Below are 25,776 nucleotides of genomic sequence, written 5' to 3' on the forward strand. Positions count from 1 at the left end.
CTTCCTCAATGATATTTCACATCATTCACAATTATTCTTTCATTCAATCAATTTCCATGCACAATGTTTCCTATTCAGAGCAGGCTGGAGGCTATCCCAGCATGCATTGGATGAGGGGAAGGGAAGGGAGCCAGTCAGTCACATAAACAGACCAACACACTCATGTTCACATTCACACCCATAGGCAGTTTAGACTTTTTGGTTCATGTTACTTGAATCTCTTTGGACAGTGGAAAGAAAGTGGAGCATCGAGTAAACCCAGGGGAATGCAGGGAGAGGACGCAAACAACCAATCTTCTTTTTTAAGATATCTTGACTCATTTCATTGTTTTATTATCTATAAAAGCCATCTCAGTTAAACCTTTTTATTGTGAGAATTAATTTGCTTTCTTGCAGTTACATTAGAGGGTACCTTTCTTGTGTTTATATGCTAAATATAAGGCTGCAGGTTAGCTTGGCGTAACATACAGAATCTTCTACTCATCTAACTGAGCATGAAACATATTTCCCAGTATGTCTAAACATTTCTTCTTTTTTTTTAATAGCTTTTATTTCTGAGTTTAACAATACACAAACATGGGCATAAGAAATTCAGGACAGAAAAAAAGAAAAAGACAACAACGAAAGAATAAAAATAGCAGTGATAATGATAATAGTGATAAGAAATTATAGAATAAACAAAAACACACTGCCAGTTAGAGGGAAAGCAGTTAAATTATTCGCCAGTTCATAATGTGTGTTTCCATCAGACCAGACCAGTATCACAGTGAGACAGTCAGGTACTAACTGTTTGCTATTTATGTTACTATACAATTGAAAAATGTCCGCGCAGAAGTTCCTTAGTTTGGGGCAAGACCAGAAAAGGTAACCTAAGGTCCCCACACCTAATTCACACTTGTCACATGTAGCAGACAAAGAAGAGAATATTCTGTGTAATTTGGCCTTGGAGAATTGCAAGCGATGAATGACTTTAAACTGAATGAGTCCAGTATTAATGGAACACGTTTTAATTCTTTATAACTCTCTTTCCCGTAATTCATCTGAAATCGCTTCACCTGTATCCTTAGACCAAGCCTCTTTAATAATATTCTTTAAAAGTATATTGTGCAGGATTGTCGGTTACTGTTATAAACACACTCACCAATGAAAGTGACAGTAAAAGCAAATCCCATTCACTCTCATTTGGTATTTCATGTTGCTATATCTCTTCAATGTCTGCTGCTTACAGTCTGGCACCTGGTCGCTACCTTTTTATAAAGCCCTGACCTCACCTGAGTGCTGTGGGGGTACACGTCCATAAACATCTTGAACACACACTTGAACACTACACCACCACACACTTCTAGTGGGTCATAAGTAATGACTGAAAGGGATTACTTTATGTCTTTAATTCACACTGAAAGAATAAGATTAGATACTATGGCTTATGGTCTTCTTTTTTATCTTTTTCTTGCAGGTTCAAGAGTGGCTATGTCTGAACTGTCAGATGCAGAGAGCGTTGGGGATGGACATGACAACACCGCGCTCCAAGAGTCAGCAGCAGATACACTCTCCTTCTCATACAGCCAAACCAGAACTTAAACCTGATGCTTCGACTCAGCCTGCATCCCAGACACATCCCCCTCCCCAGACACAGCCTCCAGTGCAGGCTCACCCTCCAGCGCAGGCTCACCCTCCAGCGCAGGCTCACCCTCCAGCACAGGCTCACCCTCCAGCACAGGCTCATCCAGCGCCTGGTCCTACCAAACAGACTGGTCCAGCTGGCCCAGGTCAGCAACAAGCAAAGCTCCCTCCAGGGGCAGTCGCTCTCCCTGGCATGGCCAAGGCCCCGTCTCAGCCCGATCTGTCTCGCAACTCCCCCGCCCACCAACCCCAGCACCCTCGCCAGGACCAGACTCGCAGTGCGGGGAGCTCCCCTTCACGACAGCCCCCACCTCCAGAGCAGACTTTTGGGAAGTTGTTTGGCTTTGGTGCTTCTCTTCTTAACCAAGCCAGCACTCTCATATCTGAGACTACTCAACCCCAACAACAGCCCCCCAAAACAGCCCCTAAACCAGGAGGACCTCCTGGTCCGGGGCCTGGGGCGGGTAAACCCTCAGGACCTCAGCCTGCACAACAGGGGCCTCGAGGCCCTGCTCAGCAGCAACAGCAGCACGCTCCCCCAGACTCCTCTAAACCCAAAGCTTGTTGTCCTCTCTGCAAGACGAGCCTCAACATCGGCAACACGGCAGAACAACCCAACTACAACACCTGCACACAGTGCCACCAACAAGTGTGCAACATGTGTGGATTCAATCCCACTCCACACCTAGTCGAGGTAAGACTCTGATTTGATCTGTTTGGCTTTCAGTTGCGTGTAACAAAGTGTCTGCAACAGCTTCAAGACCATGGATTTGCTAAATGAAATGATTTATTGATGGGTGAAAAATGCTTTGTCATAGTGCAGTTAAATGGGTTGTGTTGTTATCCATTTGTGGCTGCCTGGTCCTGGAGTGAATAGCTGCAATTGACAGAGGACTCTTGTGTGCATAAATCAAGTATTTGGCTTCAGGTGCTGTCAGTTGGCCAACAATTGTCTCTGTTTGCTCTCTCTGAGGTTCTTCATAGTCCCATTTCTGTCTGTCTCTGCTGGTTCTTATTGTTTCTCAGTAGTTTTTAAGAATGATCCATTATTGTTTGCCCTCATCCTTAAACGCAGAGGGATACATAAATTCTTTCAAAAATATTTAAAGGGATACTTTACCAATTTTCAACCAGCTTTGTATCATAACAGTGTGGCTAGTATGTGTAAATGAACTGTGGTAAACTTCCTGCCATATTACCAGCACCAAGATCTCCCTGTTCATCTCCCAGTTTGAATTCAGCAGATTCTTGCTGGCTGTTGCTTGAACTACAGATTTTACTTCCACATTTTTGTATGCCCACCACCACCGACACAAAGAATATAAAAGCGGATTGAGAGAGAGACCCCACACCCACCCTTTTCCTCTCAAACTCAAACCAAACTCTGATCAAAGTGAAAAATTAGGCAGCGCTGATCAAATATAAACCAGGATTCTGTTGCAGCATTCCCTATTTCTTCCCTTAAATGTCTTTAGAAACATATTTCAGTGTATACTGTTGTGCTGTAATTGGAGAATTTGTGAACAGGAAGTGGGTGCCATATTGTTTCCTGTACTGTAAAAATGGAGGCTGAAAATACTCAGATCATGTGAACCAAGGTTCTGCTACTGTGTCGTCAATTTCTCGCCTCAAATATTTTTAGAAACATATTTTAGCTTATCGCTTAAGTGTGATTTGAGATTGTTTGTTACCAACCAGCCGCCATATTGTTTCCTGTGGCCAAGCTCCTATTATGTCACCCACCAGCGGGAGCATTCGGTCCACACCATTATCACGGCAGCTTATGCCTGCAGTGTGCCAAGTAGGTGGAGTCTGCACACCATTTGATTGGTATCGTAAACGGCAAACTGCTAAATTTGAGGGGTGAGAGCAGTGTTTACGTCACCACGACCACATGGATCATACAAACACAAACATATCAAGGGAGATTGATGAGACTGAACTGATGAATATCATTCAGGCTTACATGAAATCATATTGTGAACATTACTGTCCATGCAGGCAATTATTTGTCAACTAGGAAGGCTACCGTGGCTTTCACCCTGTAGGCTGACAGTGTTTTTGTTTGTCAGATGACAACTACGTGGTTGCTGCTGGCAGGCAGATATCACTCCATTTAAAAGGCCTCAGCGACCCTCATCGTTACATGTTAAGTGGTGCACCAGTGCACTGAAATGGACCAGACCCACTTTTTGGTCCGCACTGCATTCTGGTTGTTCTAGTTTTTTTCCACCTCTTGAGCAAAAGCAAATGCCAAAGCATTTCTCCTCCATTTTCTCTGGTCATGTGGCGCCAATTACAAAACTATTTGCATCTTTATACTGCATAGACAGCCCAGTTTTATGAACCATAAACCATATTGTGAGGTACATTACTGCAAAGGACTTGTAGAAAAGAACATTTCTGCATAAGATAGGTTGATATTTGGATTTTCCAGCCGCAGGTTCTGCAGCTTGTACACACGATGCTTTATGTAAGCCCGTAAGCTCCTTCTCTTTTCTCTCTCTGTGTTTCTCAGTCAGGACCTGCTCTGTCAGGCCCTTTCATGTAGTTTGCAGAGAGAAGTCCAGGCTGTGACTCACCTCATCAGTGTGCACTCTACCCCGGAGCTGCTCAGAAATATATGACCCATCTACAGAAAACCGAGCCTTATCAAGTTCAATTTAATGGATAATCTTAGTATTGATTAGTCACATTGAGGGGTCAGCTAAGGGTGTATTCCTCCCTGAAGTGCCCCCTGGTCCTCTGTCATGGTGGGAATCCAGTTGGTAAGAGCAGAGACTAGCAGTGGCTTCCAGAGCCAGGCAATAACAGAGTTTAATTATGCAAATCAAGTCCAATTGAATGATAGCAGTAATAACAGGCTTTCTGCAGAGCACTGGCTTTTTATGGGCGAGCCTTGTCTTCCCAGGCATCTGGTTGTCACAGGCACTAGCACAGGCCATTCATGGATCGCTATGGAAACAGAGAGATAATTTGTTTGTCAGGCGTCCCTTTCATGCCTGGCTGCTAAGATGCTGAGAGTCTACAAAAACTTTCAGACTGCTGTTGCTCTGTTTTCACGAGAGACTCTGTTATTAGGCATGTTGGTTTTCCGCTCTGCTGGCTACGGCCTCAATCCTGCATAAGGTGCGTTCTTTCCAAACCTGTGAACAGTTTTTGTTGTCCTTCCATGTGAGCTGGCTGGTTGGTGGCTCCAAAGTGGGTGAGAACCATTTGGACATGGTGTGAGGCTTTGTACTTTGAATCTAGGTTTCTCAGCTTGATTTCCACAGCCTGTTTGGCACTTTCTTTCTCCTCATCCTCTCCTAATCTCTCCAAACTTTTCTGTTTCGTAGTTTCTGGCCTTTTCTCTGTCTTGTCCTCTCTGTCACGGGTACATCATTTCTTTACATATATGGTGTGCTTAGAGTATAATCTGGATGATTGACTATAAACCTTGAGTTCAATCTGTGTTCAGTGGCTGCACAATTGGGTAGTGACAACCAATTACTAGAAATGTATTGAAGGACAAGACTGATGATATTCTCTCTATATTTTTTTTAATAAACAAATCCCATGAAAAGACCAAAACCAACAATGCCACCCCAGTCTCCATAAGAAAACTTTAGGATTATACATTTCTGCAAACCACTGAAAATGTTATATTTGTACGTTTCATATGTATCAGTGTTTCTAAAATGATGTAGTATGTGAGCTGAAATCTTCATTGTGAGGTGGAGGGGATGGTGGATGGTGTGACACGTAGCTGTGTCTCCTGCTAAGCTGCACGCCACTGTTTGAGATTGACAAACAACAAAACCGGTTGTTTTTTGAGCAAGTAATCACTGCTATTAGCCACAAAATATTGGTGTTTTTTAGCGACCCATTGCTGTTTTTCCATCGGGGATAGTACAATGAAAAGCAGTTGGTTTTTTTACCAAGACATTGCTGCATTATGTTAACCACAGTGGTGTTGAAATGTAACGTTTCAGTGTATCCACTACATCAGTGGTTCCCAACTGGTCCAGCCACGGGGTCCAGATTTCTCCTAAGTCATTAGTTCAAGGTCCACACAGTTTAATATACTCAGTGTCATTCTTGCGTTTGTCAATTTCATCGAGCTAGTTTGCTGTTCCTGTTAAGTAGCTGTCCATTATTCACTTACTCTACAGCAGGAAATGGCACTTCAAAATTAAAGCTCTGTGCTGGAAATTAACTGTACTTCAAAATACATTGTTCTTTACAGACTTGACATGTTCTCAAGTCACTTGCGGTTCATTCAGAATGGACCCGTGACCCACTTTTGGACCGCAACCCACCAGTTTGGGGCAACTGCACCATATAATACCCTACAAATGTAACATATCCGTGTTTTGCAGAAACATATAATGTCAACATTTACTCTGGTGATTGGGTTGACAGTGCCCATGTTCATGGTAATGAAGGAATATGTCATCCAGTGCGTCTCTGAGGCTCATTTATGGGGTTGTAATGGTTTTTTGACAACTGTGAAGGAATAACAGGAAAAGGCTTTGGCTAGACAAACAATACTTCTTAGAATTATATCAGTAGATTTGGTTTCTGTGGTTTCAATAATATAAACGATAACAAAAACAGCACCAGACTTCTCCTTCAAGGCTCAATTCAAGGCCGAGGATCTTTTTATAAGGGGAAAATCAGTTAAAACTGAAACAGTTGGATTATATGTCCCCATCTCTCTAAAGGTCTCTGTTTTTTCAGCTACAAGAAGAAACAGTTTACAGTAAACAAAGTCATCCTGGCTCAATGACAGTTTGGGAAATGCTTCCACTAATAGAAAGCAACAACACAAACAGAGAGAAAATGCAAATGAGCTACTAAGTATGTGCCAAAGTAATTAAAGCCATTAAAAAAGAACAATAAATGGTTAAACTACAGTTGCTATAAAAAGTGTTCTGCCCACCTTTTTCATGTTTTATTTTATTTCTTTACCACACTGAATAACGGTGATCAGGGTTTTTATACTGAGAAAAGACAATGCTGCTCTGTGGGGAAAAAAGTGAAAACAAATTCCTACAAATTGACCTAAATTAATTACAAATTTGAAATTCATACATTTGCATATGAAGTGTTTACCGCCCTCACTGTGTCACACCTAAAGCATGACTTGTACCTGACATGCTGTAATGAAATGTTCTGTTCAGTACTTAGGGGGGATTTTTAAATAAGGTCTGTAGCTTGTGGAAATCATAGAAATGCTGGAAATATTCATGAAAATACATTTTCTGTCACCCGATGAGTGACACACTGCGTAATTCATTCAGAGCAAATTAGGCTGAGCTGTATCATACGGAAAAAAAGTAGTCAGACCCTTTTTAATCTGTGATGAGACGATGAATGCCGGCGTCTGTGTGAGAAGGACTGGTAGAACGGAGAAGGAGAGAAAGGAAAGAGGTGATAGATTGAGGAGGAGGAGGAGGGAGAGAGCGAGAATCAGAGATAATGAGTGAGAGGAAGCCAACTGTTTGTTACGTTGCACAATATTTCACATCAATTAGTGCTGAAAGTCATGTGTGGCTCTGAGTAAATAAGATGTCCTTGTTTTGGGACTGTTTCCTCCCCCATTACACTTCTCATGGAGATTAAAAACCAACCTTGTGTCATTGACGTCCCCCCAGAGTATGGATGCAAATAGTACATAAAATGTTTTCTCTTGGAGTGTCTGCTGCTCAATCAGTTTACGGTACGCTCAGATCGCTCCGTCTTTCTTTCTGCAGCGGCGTCTCGTGAATATTTTCATAGGGGTGGCCAGATGGGGCCACTGAAATCTGTGGGTGGCACACCAGACCAAAAGGCATAACTGAATTTTAGGAATTTTATCAATGCTGTTTTAATATGTTATATAACTGTGTATACATGTTAGGGGATTCATTGTTCTTCAAATAGGCTGGTTGTACTTTTCCTTAAAAACATAATTATGCAGCTTTAATTTAAAGGAGTTGGCTACATTTATTGTACGGGACAAAACAAGAACAAGCTCTCTGAAGTTCAACCCTCAAGCTTAATTTCTACCAAGCAGTGTGGTTCAGTTCAGATCTGTTTGTTACACATAAGAACAGTAATTTTTTTTGTTTCATCGTCAAAAATTGTGGATGGTACCAAATTAATCTTTCCATTCTGTCCTGTTTTTCGTCACCCCTCTTCTGAGGTACTAGCACACTGATCAGATACTACAAGGTTGAGCTAGAAACACTGCAGTCTGTCGATTGGTCAAGAGACAATCGACACTCTTGCTCGACAAGGACCACAGAGGACTGTAGCCACTCTTCCTACGGTGGCAAGTCAGGATGCACGATAATATTGGCACGTCATCAGTATCAGCAGATATTGGCTTTTAAATGAACTATAGGAGTCGGCCAATATGCTGGTAATATTGGTACATCATCAGTATCGGCCAATATTGGCTTTAAAATTAACTATCAGAATCAGCTAACATCCTTTTTTTATTTTGCACAATGAATGAATATTACATACTTTGAAAAGCATTGTATTTCATGTCTCCATCTGCTGGTGGGCCATCACGATAAGAGTATGCAAGTATAATATGATATTAATTCCACGACAGAAGAGATTTGATGATCTCTAAAATTAGGTGGGGAAAAAAGTGGATATATCGATATCAGTATTGGCTATCTGCCAAATGAGTTGTTTTATATTGGCATGTTTGAAATCAGCAAAAAATCCAGTATCGTGCATCCCTAGTGGCAGGTTTACAGACATTAGTCAATTATAGCACGAAGATAAAAGGATTTTTTACTAATAATTTAATTCACCATGCTGCTCAAAGGCTACCACTGGCAGCTACCAGCAACTTTTGAGGTGGAACGTTTTCCTGAATGTTACTCAGTGCTTGAGTTGACATCATGAATCTATCAACACAACTTAAATGTCAGTAAGATAACACTGACCATTCCATCTGTTTTTATTGTCTCTCTTGCATGACATATACTCTGAGGATCTTCTAGCCCTTCAAAAAAATGAATATGAATTTTCCTTAATTGTCGTACAACCCGACATCATCAGTGAAAAGGAAATTCAGCAAGAACTGGATGGAACAGTGACGTGGCGATTACCATCTGGTAACGACCTAAATTTAAGAGTACTGTCTGCGGTGGAAATGCAAAACAGATTTACAGTTTAGGTACATGTCAGTGCAGGCTACGTACAGTTCTAAAGGCACTTTACCAAATGTGTTGGTAGGTATACGGCTTCATAGACTGACCATAGACTGTTTAGGGACCACGGTGTGCAGAAATATTTAAATACCCCAATTTTTAGAATAGATGAAAATACTGCATAAATACTGCACGCAAGAAACTGCATTGTATTTGCCAGACATCTCAAGGGACTGCATAAAGTGGGCATCTCTGTAAAGATGAGACTTATGAGTTTCCATAGAACCCATTTTCAATCAGATACCTTGAGGTTAGAGTTCAAGGGAACCCTTTCAAAATGGTCATGCTAGTTGTTCCCTCGGCAAAATGTAGCCAAACTTTAGAGTGCTATTTAGCTCCCTTCCAGACAAGATACCATAACATGGTTCATACCAATGGATGCCTTAGGTTGTCTTGTTTCATAAGATACCACTACCTTAAAAGCTTAAAAATAAGTACACCTCAGCTTCTTAAAGACAGCAATGTCTGCCTCCAATTATTTTTGATTGTTTTCATGAGGGGGGCCTGCAACTGTATCAGAGAGGCCACAGCCCTCATTAGCCACCTCTTGGGTCGCCTCTGTCTGTCTCTCCTTCCACTAGTGCTGGCAGCTCCAGTCCATAGAGGCAGACACAGCCTTGCCTTAGCTTTTTTCCTGACAGTAAATACAGGTGGAGGGGTGTTTGACAAAATGCATTATGTCTCAGCTCCCAGCAGCCTCACTGTAACATTATTTCCCTCATATGCCTCACATTTCGTTCCCACGGTTGGGCAGGCGCACTGATCTGACTCAGTGTGTCTGTTATAATGATATAGAAGCATGCCCTCTGTTTATAACGAGACGGAGGCTGTGACTGGATCATTAGTAAAAGGACCGAATTTCTCACAGAACTGTAGAAAAAGTGTAGAGAAACAGCAAACATAGTTCATCAATAATTCAACGAGGGAGAACATTATAAATAGTTCATGCAGTGTGGAGCAGGGAGAGTGCTGCGTTTGATTCCTCGTGTCACATAAGGTCAGCGTGTGTCGATGCCTGTGCGTGCACGCTGCATGCATGTGTGTGAGGGGAAAAATGCATACGTGCTGGTGCATGTTTGTTTTGCTGCAGGTGCATGTTTGTATGCAGCTGAGTATCAGGCGCAGGTTGTATTTGAGATGTTAGAACCAGATATGATGTATTAAGGATTCAAATTCTGCACTTACGCTTAGAAAAACTCTACTTACTCTTTCAGAACATATATTTGGTCCTTTACATCCAACATATTTACTCTTGATAACTCAAGGCAGGTTTATTCCAACAAATTTACACTTGCCTCTTCAGCCTAAACACACTTTAAATGACTCTCTCTCTTCCTTTAGAATATTGTAGTGGATGAGACAAACTTCACTTTAATGTTAGCATGTCCTGGTGATGAGGGAGCATCAGCTGTGATGTGTCCTGGCTCTGGTCCTGGGTCACAAAAATGTTTGCCAGAAACAACACAGAGCTGAAATAAGGCCAGCGTTAAAAAAACTTGTTTACATCAACATGTTTACTGTCATAATTTACACTCTGTTTGCTGCTTACCTGCTCATTATTTTACCTTAACCAGCATGCATTCATTGTGTATAATGAAGCCATAGTCAACCATATATGTGCACACACACACACACACACACACACACACACACACAAGGCCACTCTCACAGTCTCATTCTGTAATATGCTCAGCTGTGACAAAGCAATTACAGGCAGAGACTGTGCAAAGAGAAACCTTTTAACAGTTTGTAACACCGTCTGCAGTAACTATATACTGGCTCAGTTTTATGTGCCCAGATCAGAGCATGCAGTAAACTGTGCAGTTGATGAAATGATGTTAATGAGAAATCACAGATTGTGTAGCATGAAATTTACCCTTCAAAAACTGTTTAATTTTCAAACATCTCTTTGTACAAATGGAGCATGATGTTGACTCAGTCGAAGAATTGCTTATATCCAACAGCTACTGAGAGCTATATACAGATTAAATCAATATCTTGAATTATAAAAAGAAATCTATTAATTTCTTTTTTCCCATTCTGGACTATGAATTGTTTGAGACCCCTTTGAGACACATCCGGCGTACAGGGAACATATGTAGTACATGCAGCATTTGTGAATGTGTCACAGCTCTGCAGGAGCACAGTTGCTGCTCTCACACAGAGCCACAGTATAGATGAACATGTCATTCTCATTCTCAAACATGCTGGAAGTGTTTTCTGAAGGTTGGCACCAGTCTGTGTCTCCCTCAGGAGTCCCATCCAAAGCCAGATGGCTGCCGGCATCACGCATCCAAGCCTGCCATGCTCAGCCTGGCTGCTCCCAAAGTGATGATGGTACACCATCACAGATTCAAACACCCACCCACCCGGCCTCAATCAGCTGCTTGCCGTCTTTTAATACTTCCATATTCCTTTGCTGCATGCACTGTGTGCTTGTGGAAAAGCAGCGCACATACAGTACTGGTACAAGGATCCTGATTCACACGCCCACATGCATCTTACACATGCTGCACATACCAGGATGCATGTATTCACGCCCACTGAAACACAATACTGGAAGCACACACAGTGAGTGATGCTATAACAAAGTCTGTAATATTTGTCAGTTCACTGCTGTTTGTGACTACAGACACTAAAATGGTTTTATTTGTGCTTATAAAGACTACAAAACACAACCGCCTTTTATTACTATATTTAGATACAAATAACTGGTAACAACCGAGTTGATAAATAAATGGAGTGTCTTTTTTGCACCCGAGTGAGAATACTCACACTGCAGCTACTCACACCCATCCCCACAACACATTATTATGGACCCCACTGCGCGCTGTGATTGGCCAGTATTCCTCACAGTGACACATTGAGGTTGGAAGCAGTAAGAATGAGGGCAAAGAGTTCATGGTTAGCGCTAGTAGAAGCCAATTTCCAACATTCTCTGAGATTGGAGTGATACCTTCATGAGAAAAACCTCAAAAATGTTCTGCCAGAAAGTCAGGTGATGTAAGAGCAACAGCAGTAGGAAGACACGGTGGGTGAGTGGGTTAAGCTCAGGACTTTCACACAGGAGACTGGGATTTGCATCCTCTGTGAGTCACTGATGACTTATTTTTTTTATACTTAGTTGACTAATTATTTTTAGTTTTTATGATGTATAATGCTGCTGATGCACACTGTGTACATAAACCTCAGCAGGATGGCGGATCAGTTTGTGCTAACATTATATTTTGACGTTGCTTGGATGCCCATGTTACGGGTCTCAGGAATGAGTGCCACAGTAGCAAATATATAACCAGTATCAGGTAGATAAAGTAGGAGCAATGAGGACACCATGCATCTTGATTCATTCCAGATTGCCTCTGAGGAGACGGTGAGATGTTGGTTCTCTAACCTCTAAAGGTTCCACCTCATCGCTATCCCGACAATACATATTTTTGCCCATGAGTGCAATGAAAATTTACTTGGACCTCATAATAATTCAAATAAATGTACATATTAAACCCCAAATGTAGATAAAATTATTACACCCCAGGTGCAAATATCTTGGGCCTCATTTGCAAAACACTCTTCAGAAGGAATTTCTTCTTACAATCCACAGAATCTACGCACACTCAAGAGCGCAGAAACATTGGTTATTGCGTTTTCTTCACTTCTAACATTGTATGATATTATAGAATTTAAATTACAATCATATTTTTTATCATTTATACTTTTTCATTCATTCATTTTCCATAATCACTTATCCTGTTAGAGGTCGCAGATGCACAGGAGTCTATCTCAGCTGACATTGGGCGAGAGGCGGGGTACACCCTGGACAGGTCACCAGACTATCACAGGGCTGACACATAGAGACAGACAACCCCACCTACAGGCAATGTAGAGTCACCAGTTAACATAACCTGCATGTCTTCAGATGGTGGGAGGAAGCCGGAGTACCCAGAGAAAAACCACGCTAACACAGGGAGAACAAACTCCCAACTTGCCCATTGCTGTGAGGCAGCAGCACTAACCACTGAACCACGTGCCGCCCTATTTATACATTTTTAAAAATAATTATTTCGATTGTTTTACAAAAAGCATCATAGTCTTTTAATAAACACTACACTTACACTTCAGTTCACATCATTAGGCGATGTTAATGGGAACCATGCCATCTAATTAGTGACTGATCATGCTAGAAAATACAAACAGGACAAAAAGTGACAAAGTAACATTCTGAAAAAAATATTTATAACTTATGGAAACATTGCATCATTCCACCTTCTTTCCCCCTCTCTCTATCTCTCTCTAAACACACACACACTTGGAGACTTGCTGGACTCGTCTCTGTCCTCAGTCCTGACAACTGTGCTACTATAATGCATAAAGTTTGCAGCTCGTATGTCTGGTGAGTCCAGTGCTCCCCTCTTGTCAGACTTTTGGGTTTGGCATTCTCCCAACTTCTTCTTTTTCTTTAGTTTCTCTGTGTGCACACGGCCCTGCAGTCTCATGCCCCTTCATGGGGATTTGCAGGGTTTACCTATGCTAATTAGGATCAACTGGCACATGCTTTCAACTCATGAGGACAGTGGCATTCATCGTTATAAGAACATGTGAGAACAATTGTTTTTTAAGAGCACGTCATGAATCTGACATACACTTTTCTTAGGACCTTTCTTAAGAACAAATGTATGAAAAAACTTGGGACGATATTGGTGAATGAGACCCACTGTTGGCTACAGACACCTGGGTGCAAGTAGCATCTGACATGAATAAAATAATATGAGAAACTAAAACTACTCTTGTAATTTCAGTTATTTCAACCATCCATGAATTATGCTCTGACACCTATTTTGAAATGCTAATGGTAGCATCTGGCACTTTTTAAACATTTTCCAGCTCTGCAAACACCCACAGACACACACTCACATACAATGCGGACCCCCCCCACACACATCATTGTACGTCACCCTCCTGTCCTCTTTATTTTGAATGTATTAAGTAGGTGAACTGCGTGATCCTGACTCATCTCTCTGTAAAACTGCCAGCGTGCCAAACGCAGAAACATTTCATTGTGGGCTTGTACCTTATTTTATTTCAGCTCTCTCTCTCAAATGTATTGTCGTACTCTCCCTCACATTATACAGATTGAGGTGTCATTCCAGATACAAAAAATGTTCCCACTGACGTTCTTTAATGTGACAACTTGGTTGTCTGGTTCTCTTGTTTCAGTTGTAGTCAGGATGGATCTACACCCTCCATTTCTGTCCACGTCTCGGTGCTCCTCTCCCTCCGTTTGCATTGCTCTTCCTCCTGTCTACATGCCTTAGTTGGAGACTGCTCGCTGTTGACACATTGATTGAATTGGCAATTACTTCTGGTTGAATCGCTTGCAGTTGACATTGCAACACGGGTACTCAGCCCTCTTGATTCAGTCTACGCTCTGTTGATTTAGCAGCAACAGCATGGGCGAGCATTTTAAAACCCCCGAACATAAAAAGACAGAGTATTTAGAAGAGATGATACAGACGCAAACAAAAAGAGACAGAGACAGCGAGATGGGTGTGTTTCTGTGTGTGTGTTCTGTACGTGTGTGTGTGTGTGGGGGAGCGGTCTCGTAGAAGGGGCTAATAGTTGAGAGTGTTTGTAATCCGTGATGAGGGAGTGTAGTGATCCCCTTGAGCATGATGCTTAACCCCAACACACCATTGTAAAGATCCACCCACACAAATAAGTGCCACCTGAGAATACTAAGCCTTGTTGGGTGATTAAACTGAAACAATGCCATTTTGACTTTGACTGATAAGTATATTAGCGTTAAAGAGACTGTAATGGTGAAACAAAGGTTTTACTTCTAAACGCTGTATTTCTAAAGACGCAGTACATGTTCACTTTAAATTGCATGAGGCATGTTTACCCCAAATCCCTGTGCCTCAGTTTACCCAGCATGTGACTGTGCTGTGGTAGACAAGGAGACAGGAAGATGATGTGATGTACAGCAATGACTGCTTCCTATTGAGATTATGTGGCACCCAGCACAGATGGCTCGCTGGTTTGGAGGCTTAAATGCCACTCACTCTCATCTCTGGGACCTTTGTGTTTGGCAGCAGGCTCTGGGCTCAGTCTGAGCTAGAGTTGCGTACACTTCGTTTAAACTCCGGTATATCACAGACCTGCTGAGAGATCCAGGGCAAAGCTCCCACAGCTGCTTAAACATTCCAGTGTTATTGTTTGTGCTTTGTTAAGGCTTCTGAAATGTTGCAACATATTTCCTGATTCATAAAGGTTCTGTATGCAGCATTCAGAGCATTAACACAGCAGCAAAACACTATCTGCTATGTGAAGATATAGTGGATTAATGGCATCCTGAGCAGAGAATGAAATCATGCCGCCTCTTTGTAGGTTGTAATCTGAACTTCTCTGTGGTTTGTTGTAGTAAGCCGGTCCGGCCGAGCTTGCATGTGTATATCCCATTGGCTAGCTCATGGATGCTGCTTTGCACTGTGCTCATACAGCAATTACTGCTGATATCAGGTCAGCGGTGTTGTGGAGGCAAAGTGCCCACCTTCTGGTTCCTGGTAAACACTATTAGCTCTGTCAGCACTGTTGCCATTGGTAGGGCTTTTTATGGAGTTAACACCATTAGCTGCTGGCCTCCATATTGAAACCATGTCAAGACAACTCATACGCCCTGAATTTTGACGCTTTACACACCAACAAGGCTTTTCTTTTTCTTTTTCTTAGATACTGTTTTTGGGCATTTTGCCTTTAATGGACAGGACAGCCAAGTGTGAAAGGGGGAGAGAGAGAGGGGGGGATGACATGCAGCAAAGGGCCACAGGCTGGACTCGAACCCGGGCAGCTGCGGCAACAGCCTTGTACATGGGGCGCCTGCTCTATCCACTAAGCCACCGACACCCCACCAGCAAGGCTTTGAGTTATTTGCGCAACAATATCTATTTTTCAAACTGTTGTTTTTTCACACAGAAGCAAATATTACGTAGCAAAAAAAGCAGCATTGTTTATTTTTTGATATAAGGTTGATATTTATGAGCTTTCGCACCACCAGTAAAGGCATCAACCAAACACGTTGCAAGCATACTGAAGAGGATTATAAAACAACATGGAGGCTTTGTGGTTTGAAACAAGACGGCATACTTTATTATTCCTTTCAACCTTGACAAAGGCAACGCATACCAGATCCAGTCCTTCTGTTCTTACCTCTTACAATAAAAGTCCTCTACATATTTACTGTGTAACTGTTAACCAAAGGTACCTCAAAATTACTCAGAGCCTTTCACAAAAAATAAACCCAATAAAATAGCTTACAGTAACTTAGGCTATACAACAACTGACATCAGACAGACTGCCAGACACTGCTCTGGGTACATAGGATCCTGGTAGTTTCATTAATTCACGTCGCTGCTGGTATGAACAGTTTTGATGCAGAATATTTGGATTTTCAGATTGTTTATTTGTCACACCCGTGGCGTGCAAAGCCTTAAACCTGACTGATGGTAATAGAAAAGGAAAATCTACAATGACCAGCATCTTTTGACAGAGGGATTGCATTGTATGTGCCTTATTCTGCTAAGCTTCTGTGCACCACAAGTGTTCATTTTTCATGAGATGTCTTTGAGGTCAACCTCGACCTGTTCCAAGCCCGGCCTGCACCGGCAGCAATATCAGTTCTTTTGATGAATGACTATCTAGGAGCACAGTGACCATATTGAACTCGAATTACCCCTCCAGTCCTTTTCTGTGGTTCTATCTTCAAATGCCCTTCCTCTCCTACCTTGTGAGTGAATGTGCTTTGAAGCCTACAAGGGACCTCAGCATTGGCTTAATCACCTCTTCAGAACTCATCATCTTCAAGGCCTGGTGGCTATGCTAACGAGCTTTAGCGATGCTCCAGGGGCCCCTGGCAGTGCCGTGTCTCTCTTCGCTGTCAGAGCCACAGAGGTGGGCCGGAGCAGTCCTCCCACCCCTGCTACTGGGCCCTCCTGTCTCAACACATCACTTCACCCGCCTCATCGGTGCTCCCACTCTCTCTTTCCCGCAGCACCTCAGGCATGCGACTTCTCCCTAATGCTGGCATTAGGAAAGAAGGAGGGGGTTAGTTGAGTGTGTGCTATGCTTAGAGGCTGCAAGTACTAAAAGGCTGCCGACACAAATGTGAGATTATGGAATGGAGACGTGTAGCTGTATGTCAAGGGAATGAAAAACACAGCCAGACAGAGGGAAAGCTATAATGAAAGGGAGCAAGAGATTGAGAGACAAAATGAAAGAGATAAAGCTCAGTGATCGCTCAGATATTACATTTAACCCCTTGTTAATCTTCTCAGTGCTGCAGCTGTCGGGCAGCAGTGGAGATGACCAGATCAGTTGTGAGGGTCTTGGCTGCTGCTCTTAGCAGAGGCCTGACAACAATATTAACAATAGCAAAAGCAGCATGAGGATCATTACACTCAGCCAAAGAGATGGTTCTCCCACTGCCTCCATTAGTGAAGACACTGGGGCTCCGCTGCCAGCGCAGTTTACTGCTGGGGCGTGACACAACAACCAAAGGAAGGGTAATAGTGCTTAATGGGTTCACTTGGTCACTGTCGTTTTCATATAAACACCTCACTTCACAAAACCAACACATGAAGGGTTGTTCCTGTCTCAAATGGATTAGTGATCCTTGTGCTTTTTATGCCAGTTAATGTACAAAAATCATGTCTGATCAATTTACTGTACTTAATGCACTTTAAACTTTATTTCTCCTGAGAACGGCTCACAACTCACCACACAGTGTGCTACCTTTTCATCCCTCCATTAACAACTGTAATGGGTGAAATGACCACAGTACAAACAAGTAAAATTACACTAATTTGCTGTGACATGTCAGTGTCTTAAAAGCCTTAAATAGCCCCCATACAGTGCATTTGTGAGTTAATGTATTCTGGCATTATCAGTACTAAGCCTTTTTTCTGTACAGACAAGTTTTTGAAACATAAGTTAGTGATTATTAGACAAAATATGAGACAAGCTCAAAGTGACAGCCAGTGTATCCTTAAATTAATGTTTTGTTACGGTTTCTGGGCTTCAAAGGGCGGGTCCATCTTCAAATAGGAACGCCCACTAAGCCTTCAGCAATAAGCTGTGACGTAGGTCAGAGCGGTTTTATTTATAATGTGATAAAATATAATGATAATTTAAAGGGTTAGTTTGGATTTTTTGAAATGGGGTTGTATGAGACATTTATCCGTAGTCGGTATAATATTTTCACTGCCCTACATTGCTGTCAGACAGCCCTTCTGAAATTAACTGGCGCCGTTTTTTTGCTTTCTTCAGAACCAACAGACTTTGACAAAAACAGTAATTTTACCTCACAGAACACAGGAGTTCCGTTGTCTTCCGCTGCCTTGATCCGTTAGTTTGTTTGTTTTGAATCCAAACTAACCAACGGCAGTACATTGCTTAGCTTCTGTGCTGGTTGGAGGAATTTAGCCAAATTGGAAGACCAATAACACACAATTCTCAAAGAAGGCTTGACTCAGTCACAAAGAGGCTACGTAAGGTTATGCATGTTCTGAAAGTGTAAGTTGACTTTTTCTAAGTGTAAGTACTGAATTTGAGCCTTGCTGCTCTGCACTGCGCACCACCTGGATTGCTAGCAGCACCACTCATTTGATGATTACTGCTGCCAATGCCGTCCTGACTCCCCCCCATGTAGCCAGTAGTAAGTAAGCAGCTTTATATTGAGCTGCAAAACCTCTTTTGTGTTGTAAACTTTATTAGCTAGCTGTGCTGATACTGCTAACTGTGGTAACAGTGCTTCCCTTGATGCTAAAGGAGGTTTGCAGCTCAACATTGAGTCGCTTACTTACCAAATCAACCTTGGGGGTGACTGGAGGGTGGGTACAATGTCTTGATAGTAACGCTGTTTGATCTGGACAATTTTACTAATCACAGAAGGAGTGGCATTGCTAGTGACCTGGGTGGTGCACAGTGCAGTAAATTGAAGGAGAAGCCCCTCACTGCAGTCAGACTTAGGGCTCAGTGCTGTGCTCATTGTAGGTGGAGTCAAGCGTTGAGCACCGCCCTGTTTTAGCAATTCCGACTGCATGAACTGCTAGTTAGCTAGGTAACCCCTACTCCCCAGTTCCTTTCCACCTCTCTCCCGGCCTATGAGACTACTTTTGCCATGATTACAGTGGCTGGCACATCCAGAGAGGTGAAGATGAACTTGTTGTAGTAACTTGATTCTGCCAGATCTAACCCGCTAACCCAGTGTTAGGGGTCACAGTGGGCTGGTGGCCAGCAGCAGCACCGGGTCTAACCTGTGTAATGAAAGCAACAGAGACAGGCTGATGCAGTTGGGGTGGGTGTTAGGGCTTATGCTTGCTGAATTTGAGTTGATACAGCCATTAAGTGAAGATCCATCTCTAAAGCTGCTGTCTGCTCCTCTCCCAGCAAGGTAGTCTCATGTAAAGGAGTGAGGTGGAGGGACCACGTGATGCACTAGGGTCCATCTCTGCAGAATATCATTACAGTAGTTTGATAAATGTACACATTATTATAGATCCCACTACTTTTCTCGCCAAGTCCCACCCTACGATATCCCTGAAGAAAACAGACAAAAATCCACAGCTCCACATCCAGGGGTATGTGGACACTGGAGGAAAGCCGACAGAGGGCTGTGGGCCAGCCTGGGTTAGAGGGGCATCCTGAAGGTGAGAGGAGAGCCAGGGTCCACGTAGCATCTTGGAAGACCAGAGGGAGCACAGGAGTCCACACACCCCTGGATGTGGAGCCTCCAACATTCTCTACAGGCCTCGGCTCTCCTCTCACCCACTATGACTGCCTCGTCAGCCTTCATAAAGCCTCCAGCATGCTTTGTTGACCCTTGACTCTCAGCCACCCGTCTATTCCACAGCCTCTAGGCAGGCTCCAGCTGACCCACGCTGCTCTGCTCTTCTGCCAGAGAACCAAGAGGTCAATTTGCATCCTTGTTTTTTTCCTGCAGCCAATGATTTATTACAGATTACAATTATATTACAAATATACTGTTATAAAATGTCTTGCGGTGGTCATAAACTATTGAGGTCCACTTTCAGGTAGTGCCATTGAGTAAGTGCTCAATGTAGGTGGGGTTAAATGTTTGACTCCACTCATGTTAAGCACCGCCCAGAACTGCATATTTCAGTGAGGAGTGCTTGAAATCAAGTGTAGCAATATAAGCTATAGACCAACATGTGTAACTGGTCAAAAATATTCTCAGCGGTTAACTGAGTAATGGTAAACTGTTTACATCCATAATTTGAAGTGTTCGTAAAGACTTGCCTTTGCCTTTTCTTTGCTTAAGATAAATTGCTATGTAGATTTCACACGAGTTCTTAGTAGCTTCCTGTGAGTGACCACAGTCCTGTCCAGACTGTCGTCATCTTTAATTGACATTCTGCATAGTGGAGTATGTCACTCTATTTTAGAAATTCTCGTACTTCTCCTATATGTCCCACAGTCACTCAAAAGGTGCCGATGCTTATGCCGTCCTACAGACTTTCTGTGTTAAAACATGTATGTACGTCTGCAGTAAACAACCTGCCTGAAAGGCTAGTGTAGCATTAGTGGTCACATATCTTTGCTGGAGCCATTCCAGTAAAGTATCACCTGACTAGATGCTGGTGACAGGTTACAGCTTGAGTAACTTGTCTAAAAGATAAATGTGAGATACATGAATTGTATTTGCTTGGGTGATAGCTGTAGATTCGCCTGGCAGGAGTATTAGAAACTCATCTAAAATGAAACGGGGCCGAGGAGACAGCCTGATTAACTTGTCCTGGGGACAGACATATGCGATGAGACACATGACTTGTTTGGGCTTGGCTGCCAACCACAGTGTAAAATAGGTTTGTTTGGCTGCAGCTTGATTAACATTTTGGAAAACAGATGTATGTTTAGAGGCCTGACTGTTGTTTTCGCCACTGCCTTTATTCTGTTGTTTCCTCAGAGGAGTTTTTCCAAAACGCACATCTGACTGTGTTGATCTTCCTGTGTGTCCAAAGGAGTGAGCAAATTACCCATGGCATCTTCCATTCTCTGTGTAGTGCTGCAGCCAAACTATACTGTTGTGTGTACATCTGACTTAATCTCATTCAGCCACACTGGCATTCTGCGTCCTATTATCTCGCTGACATTAAGCCTGTGTGCTGATTAAAGCCCGTAAAGGTGGAGAACAGTGAGTGAGTCAGGCTGGTAGCTAGGTAGTGTAGGAAGGCTGAAGTAAGACACATCAATGACTTCTTATTATACTGACTATATGACAGTTTGACCACAGAGAGCGGTGCATTCACTAAACTAAGCTGAGCTGTGTGTTGCTGCTCTGGGTGCTTTTTAAGCAAGATTTCAGAGGGATAAACACTGCAATTCATCTTGAATATTCTCAGGGCAAATTAGCAGAGCAGGGCTGAAAAGGCTTACCAAAAACTAAAAAACACTAAGGAAACAGTCAAACACCACTCTTTGCTTTCAGAACAGCTTCAGTTGTCCTTTGAATGCTGTCTTACAAGTCAAGTGTGTGAAGTGGGGTATTGGATTGTTCTTGTCCTCTAGGAAAGATTTCACTTCTTTGAGGGTTGAAGGAGGTGGATACACAGAATCACCCTTAAAGATCCAGTTATATTTAGACATGGTGGAGGCGATGGATTAGGCTTATTATATGTCATGTTTAGTGGTTTAGTACCTCATATACAATGGTGATTTGGTGATGCAAAGTTTTATGGATTTAGACAATTCTTGGATACTTTAAAGGTGCCATTTAGACACCTTTTTGTTTGTTTTGCATTTCTGTTTAATTTGGATTTTTAAGTCTTTGAGGTCTAAATGTCGTGGGCTCTGGCCCCTGACACACCAGGCCAACTGTAAGGCCATCGATTAGTGTCAAGCCAGCCTAGATTTTGCGGCGTGTCCCACACCGTTGGCTTTAGTTGGCCCTTGTTGGCCCTTGTTGGCGGCTTTTCGGCAGATTCAGCATGTTGTACCAAAGCCCATCTGTGAAAGAAATCCCTGTGATTGGGAGTTCAGCTCAGCCCACAAGAAGAGAAATGGAAGTGAATAAAGCAAGCAAACTGCTCAAGTCAAGAGGGTGTAAGATCGAAACAAACTTGTTATATAAGGTGTGATTATTATTTTTAGCCATTGAGCTCTTAAGCAGAAACTGCGTAGAACTGTACGCACAGTAAATATCCATTGTTCTTTCAACATCAGTTTGTGTTGTTAATATGGGAACAGGCTAGCTAGCAATCCATCCTATCCTTGGGCACGGTCAATCAGAAAACGGTGTGCAATGTTTTGCTACAGTTTCTATGTTGACTGACATGTATGTTTTCTCCTGTTTGGCGGGTGTGTCAGACGTACTAAAGAATCAGCAGGACCTTAAATGTAAACCAAATTCTGACAGCTCTTTACTTACTGCCCTTACAGAAAAGAAGTATACTTTAAGTTCATTTTATTAAGTATACTTAAGTAAAGTTCAAGTTTATTTCTCAAGTATACTCTAAGTAGAGAGTATACTAATATCAATGTACTAATAGGATACTTGTAAGTGTACTACTTCAGTACTTCTTGGGACTAAATCGGCCCACTTTTTAGTTTGTGAAAGTATACTTATAAGTGTACTTGAAGTGTATAACTATACTGGGAACTAATCTAAAAGTGAACTTATAGGTACTAGTTATATACTTCAAGTCTAGTTCTTAGTTATGAATACATACTTTGAAGTATACCACAAGTAAACTTTTATTTATGCTGTATGTGTACAAGTTATATTCTTTTAACCCAATTTTTAGTTGATGAAAGTACACTTTAAAGTATGCTCTCAGTAGACTACCAGTTTAATAGTTTTTATTCTGCAAGTATATTTCAAAGTTTTCCTTGAGTGAACTTAACGTCATATTTACAGTTCACCATTTATATTTTTTTCCACCTTTAAGTATAATACTAGGTTACTATTCAGGTGTTATATTTTATACTTGAAATGTACCTTTAACTGTACTTTAAGTGCACAAGACATACTCAGGGTTAAGAGTATACTTGTAGTCTTTATAAATCAAAATTTTTAAACAAATTGAATGTCAAAATGTAAGAACATAACGATTACTAATCAAATTGACACCCAAGCTCATACAAACACAACAAGCCCTGGTTGATTGATATTAGCTGGTTGATATTACAGTTTGTGTATACAAGACTCTCTTCAAAGTCAGTCCCTGACTGCCCACAAACAGGTTTCTGTGGTCAGGAGGTACAGGAGGTAGAGCAAGTTGTCCACCAATCACAAGATCAGCAGATCAAGCCACGGCTCCTCCAGTCTGCATGTCAAAGTATCCTTGATCAAGATACTGGACCTCAAATTGCATGTGAATGTTTAAACTGAGAAGCACCTTGTAAGGTAGCCTCCACCAACAGAGAATGAATATGTGTGTGTGTGTGTGTGTGTGTGAGAATGTGACATGTCGTGTTAAAGCACTTTGAGTGGTCAGAGGATGAGATAGATGCTGTACAAGTCCATTTACAATTACTGCCCTGTTAAATGACCATCCTGAGGCAGAGGAGCCAAATCAACCGGAAAATGTTCTTTCAGCTTAATGGAAAGAAATGTTCTTTTCATATAGTCTTCTTTGCAGTGGCTTGGTGTAGTTTTCCTCACTGCATTCTTCTCTTTGGATACATCTCACATCTTAAGTGCTGATGCCAGAATCTTGACGGACACAAGAGACACCTGCAAAAAAACTGAATGCTAAGTTAATGAGAAATTGGTCATACCTTGTTGTGACACACCAAAGTAATGATTAAATAACATTCCCTGTAAAATCTACTTATTCATCGACTGTGCAGTGAATATGATAGCCGCCTTCAACTGAGGTGAACTAAACTCCACCATAATAAAAGGCAGAGCACTTGCGTAACACAACAGGATGTTCAACACACTACCGTTACTGTTTAATCAAACGGTTTGCCACATTTTGTCGGGGCTGAACGCAGCCCTGGTTTTACCTTTTGAATGATGTATACAGACTACTGCCACCTGCTGGTATGGAGAGTTATTTCCTCTCAAACAGGTGTAGAACTTGCCTGCTCGTGGGCCATTGACTGTCTTTGCGGTGTGTTCAAGTGCAACTATTTGTCCAAGACACAGGTGAAGTGAGCCCTCGTGGGCACTAGTTCTTGGATGATGGTTTGGTGTGTCTATTAGTCATCTGTGTTGTAGTTGGTCTGTCACCCATTGTTATTGCTGGAGGAACACTCTTGATGAAGAGAATTTTTGATCTCAGACAGATTTTCACAAAAAAAGTTTACATAAAATAAATTGTAATGGTACATTTTACCACATGTGCTCTATCACACTTGCTGATTTCCTCCCACGGAGATGACTGCTGATACCTTCACAGATCCAGAACTGTAACAAACAATGTGCTTCGACATCCTGTGGTTTCCTCGTAGGGTAGAAAGCAGAAAATATCATCCATCAGTCTGTGTCTGTGTCACTTCAGAAAGAAGATGTGTGGTTAGGAGCATGCTTTCAGACAAAATGATCTTGTGGGATCACTTTGATGTCTTGTTGCTTCTCACAGTGTTTATGGAGGGACAGGACGGTCTCACTGACGTGATCGGCCCCTGTGTGCCGGGCAAAAAGAGGGTACCTGTTGCCCCCTTGAAACAAACAGAAACAGACAGAATAAGTAAATAAAGAGCAGAAAACATGACCTGACCCTGTGCTACACGGCCCTCTGGAGGGACAGCAAAGACACATTCTTAATGGCAGATGACACACTGTTGTCCTGCGGCAACACACTCTGCTGGAGAAAAAAGTTATTTCACATGTCAACTGCCACTGTAGAAGGACTGTACTGTACTGTAAACACTTTGTGCTTGTTTAAGCACTTTAGTCAGGTAATAATCAAGTAAGAGGGTGTTAGCGTTCAAGGTCTGCTTGTCAGTCACTTCTTTGATCCAGACTTTAATATCTCAGCAGCTGTTGGATGGATTTCCATGACATTTTGAAAAGACGTTAATGGCTCTCAGAGGAGACATTTTAGCCACTTTGGTGTTCCTTTAACTTTTATCAGCCATCTTCAGGTCAAAGTTTCAATTTATCCAATACTTTAGATATATATTACTTTATGATCAAATGCCTACAAAGACATACCTGTCAACCTCTGCTGTACTTTTTGGTTTGTGCCAGTTAGCATGCCAACATGCTAAATAAAGATGCCAACAAGGGTAAACATTATATCTACTAAAAATAAGCATTTTAGCATCCTGTTTGTGAGCATGATGTCAGCATTCAGCTCAGAGCTTTGCTTTGCCTAAGGACAGTATTGCTGTAGACTTTTAGTCTTGATAATGTTAATCTTTGAACGTTAATCAAATGTGTAAGGAAGCTTGTACAGTAAGGAATTTAAAGGTACAGTATTTAGTTCTGGAGATGTAATTCGAGATGATTGTTGAGTCTCATTCCCAGGTTGTCAAATACCAACGAATTGGGATGGCGGTTTTGTCTGACTACCAACCCAAGGTCATCAGTAGTTGAGGAATGAGACACAACTATCAACTGTCTCTCTCCAGAATACTTGTTTGTTACATTAGATGTGCATTGATAAGAGCTGGACACAGTCAGTGGCAGTTGAGTTGGGATATGCACAGGCTTGTTTGCTGAATTTTGTGCTTTTGTGCTTTTCAGTGGACTTTATACCTCACAGGTTCTACATATAGAATCTGCTGGGAAGGTGCTTGCAACGCCTCCCACACAGTTATTTATTTTGTTTTCCGCTTTAGGGACCACTGTAGTTTTTAACTGAATTGTATTATTTTCACATCTGAGTTCACTGGGACATGACTCTTCATGCTTTGAAACTGATTTGATGTTATTCTTATAAAATAATCTCAGAAAATTGGCTTGTCTACCTGCAGGCCGGCCTATCGGTCATGCCAC

The 25,776-nt window shown here is 42.0% G+C and overlaps 1 protein-coding gene across 3 annotated transcripts in view; it reads left to right on the forward strand.

Annotated features, from left to right (window-relative positions):
• The window catches only part of bsnb (bassoon (presynaptic cytomatrix protein) b), a 106,751-nt gene that overhangs the window by 37,546 nt on the left and 43,429 nt on the right, over positions 1–25,776 (forward strand). For all 3 annotated transcript variants that reach the window (XM_033625843.2, XM_033625844.2, XM_033625845.2), the window contains exon 3: positions 1,457–2,317. In XM_033625843.2, coding sequence (XP_033481734.2) covers positions 1,457–2,317 — 861 coding nt within the window. The remainder of the gene's footprint in view (positions 1–1,456; positions 2,318–25,776) is intronic.

Source organism: Epinephelus lanceolatus, chromosome 1 (assembly GCF_041903045.1).
Source record: "Epinephelus lanceolatus isolate andai-2023 chromosome 1, ASM4190304v1, whole genome shotgun sequence".
Lineage (NCBI taxonomy): Eukaryota > Metazoa > Chordata > Actinopteri > Perciformes > Serranidae > Epinephelus > Epinephelus lanceolatus.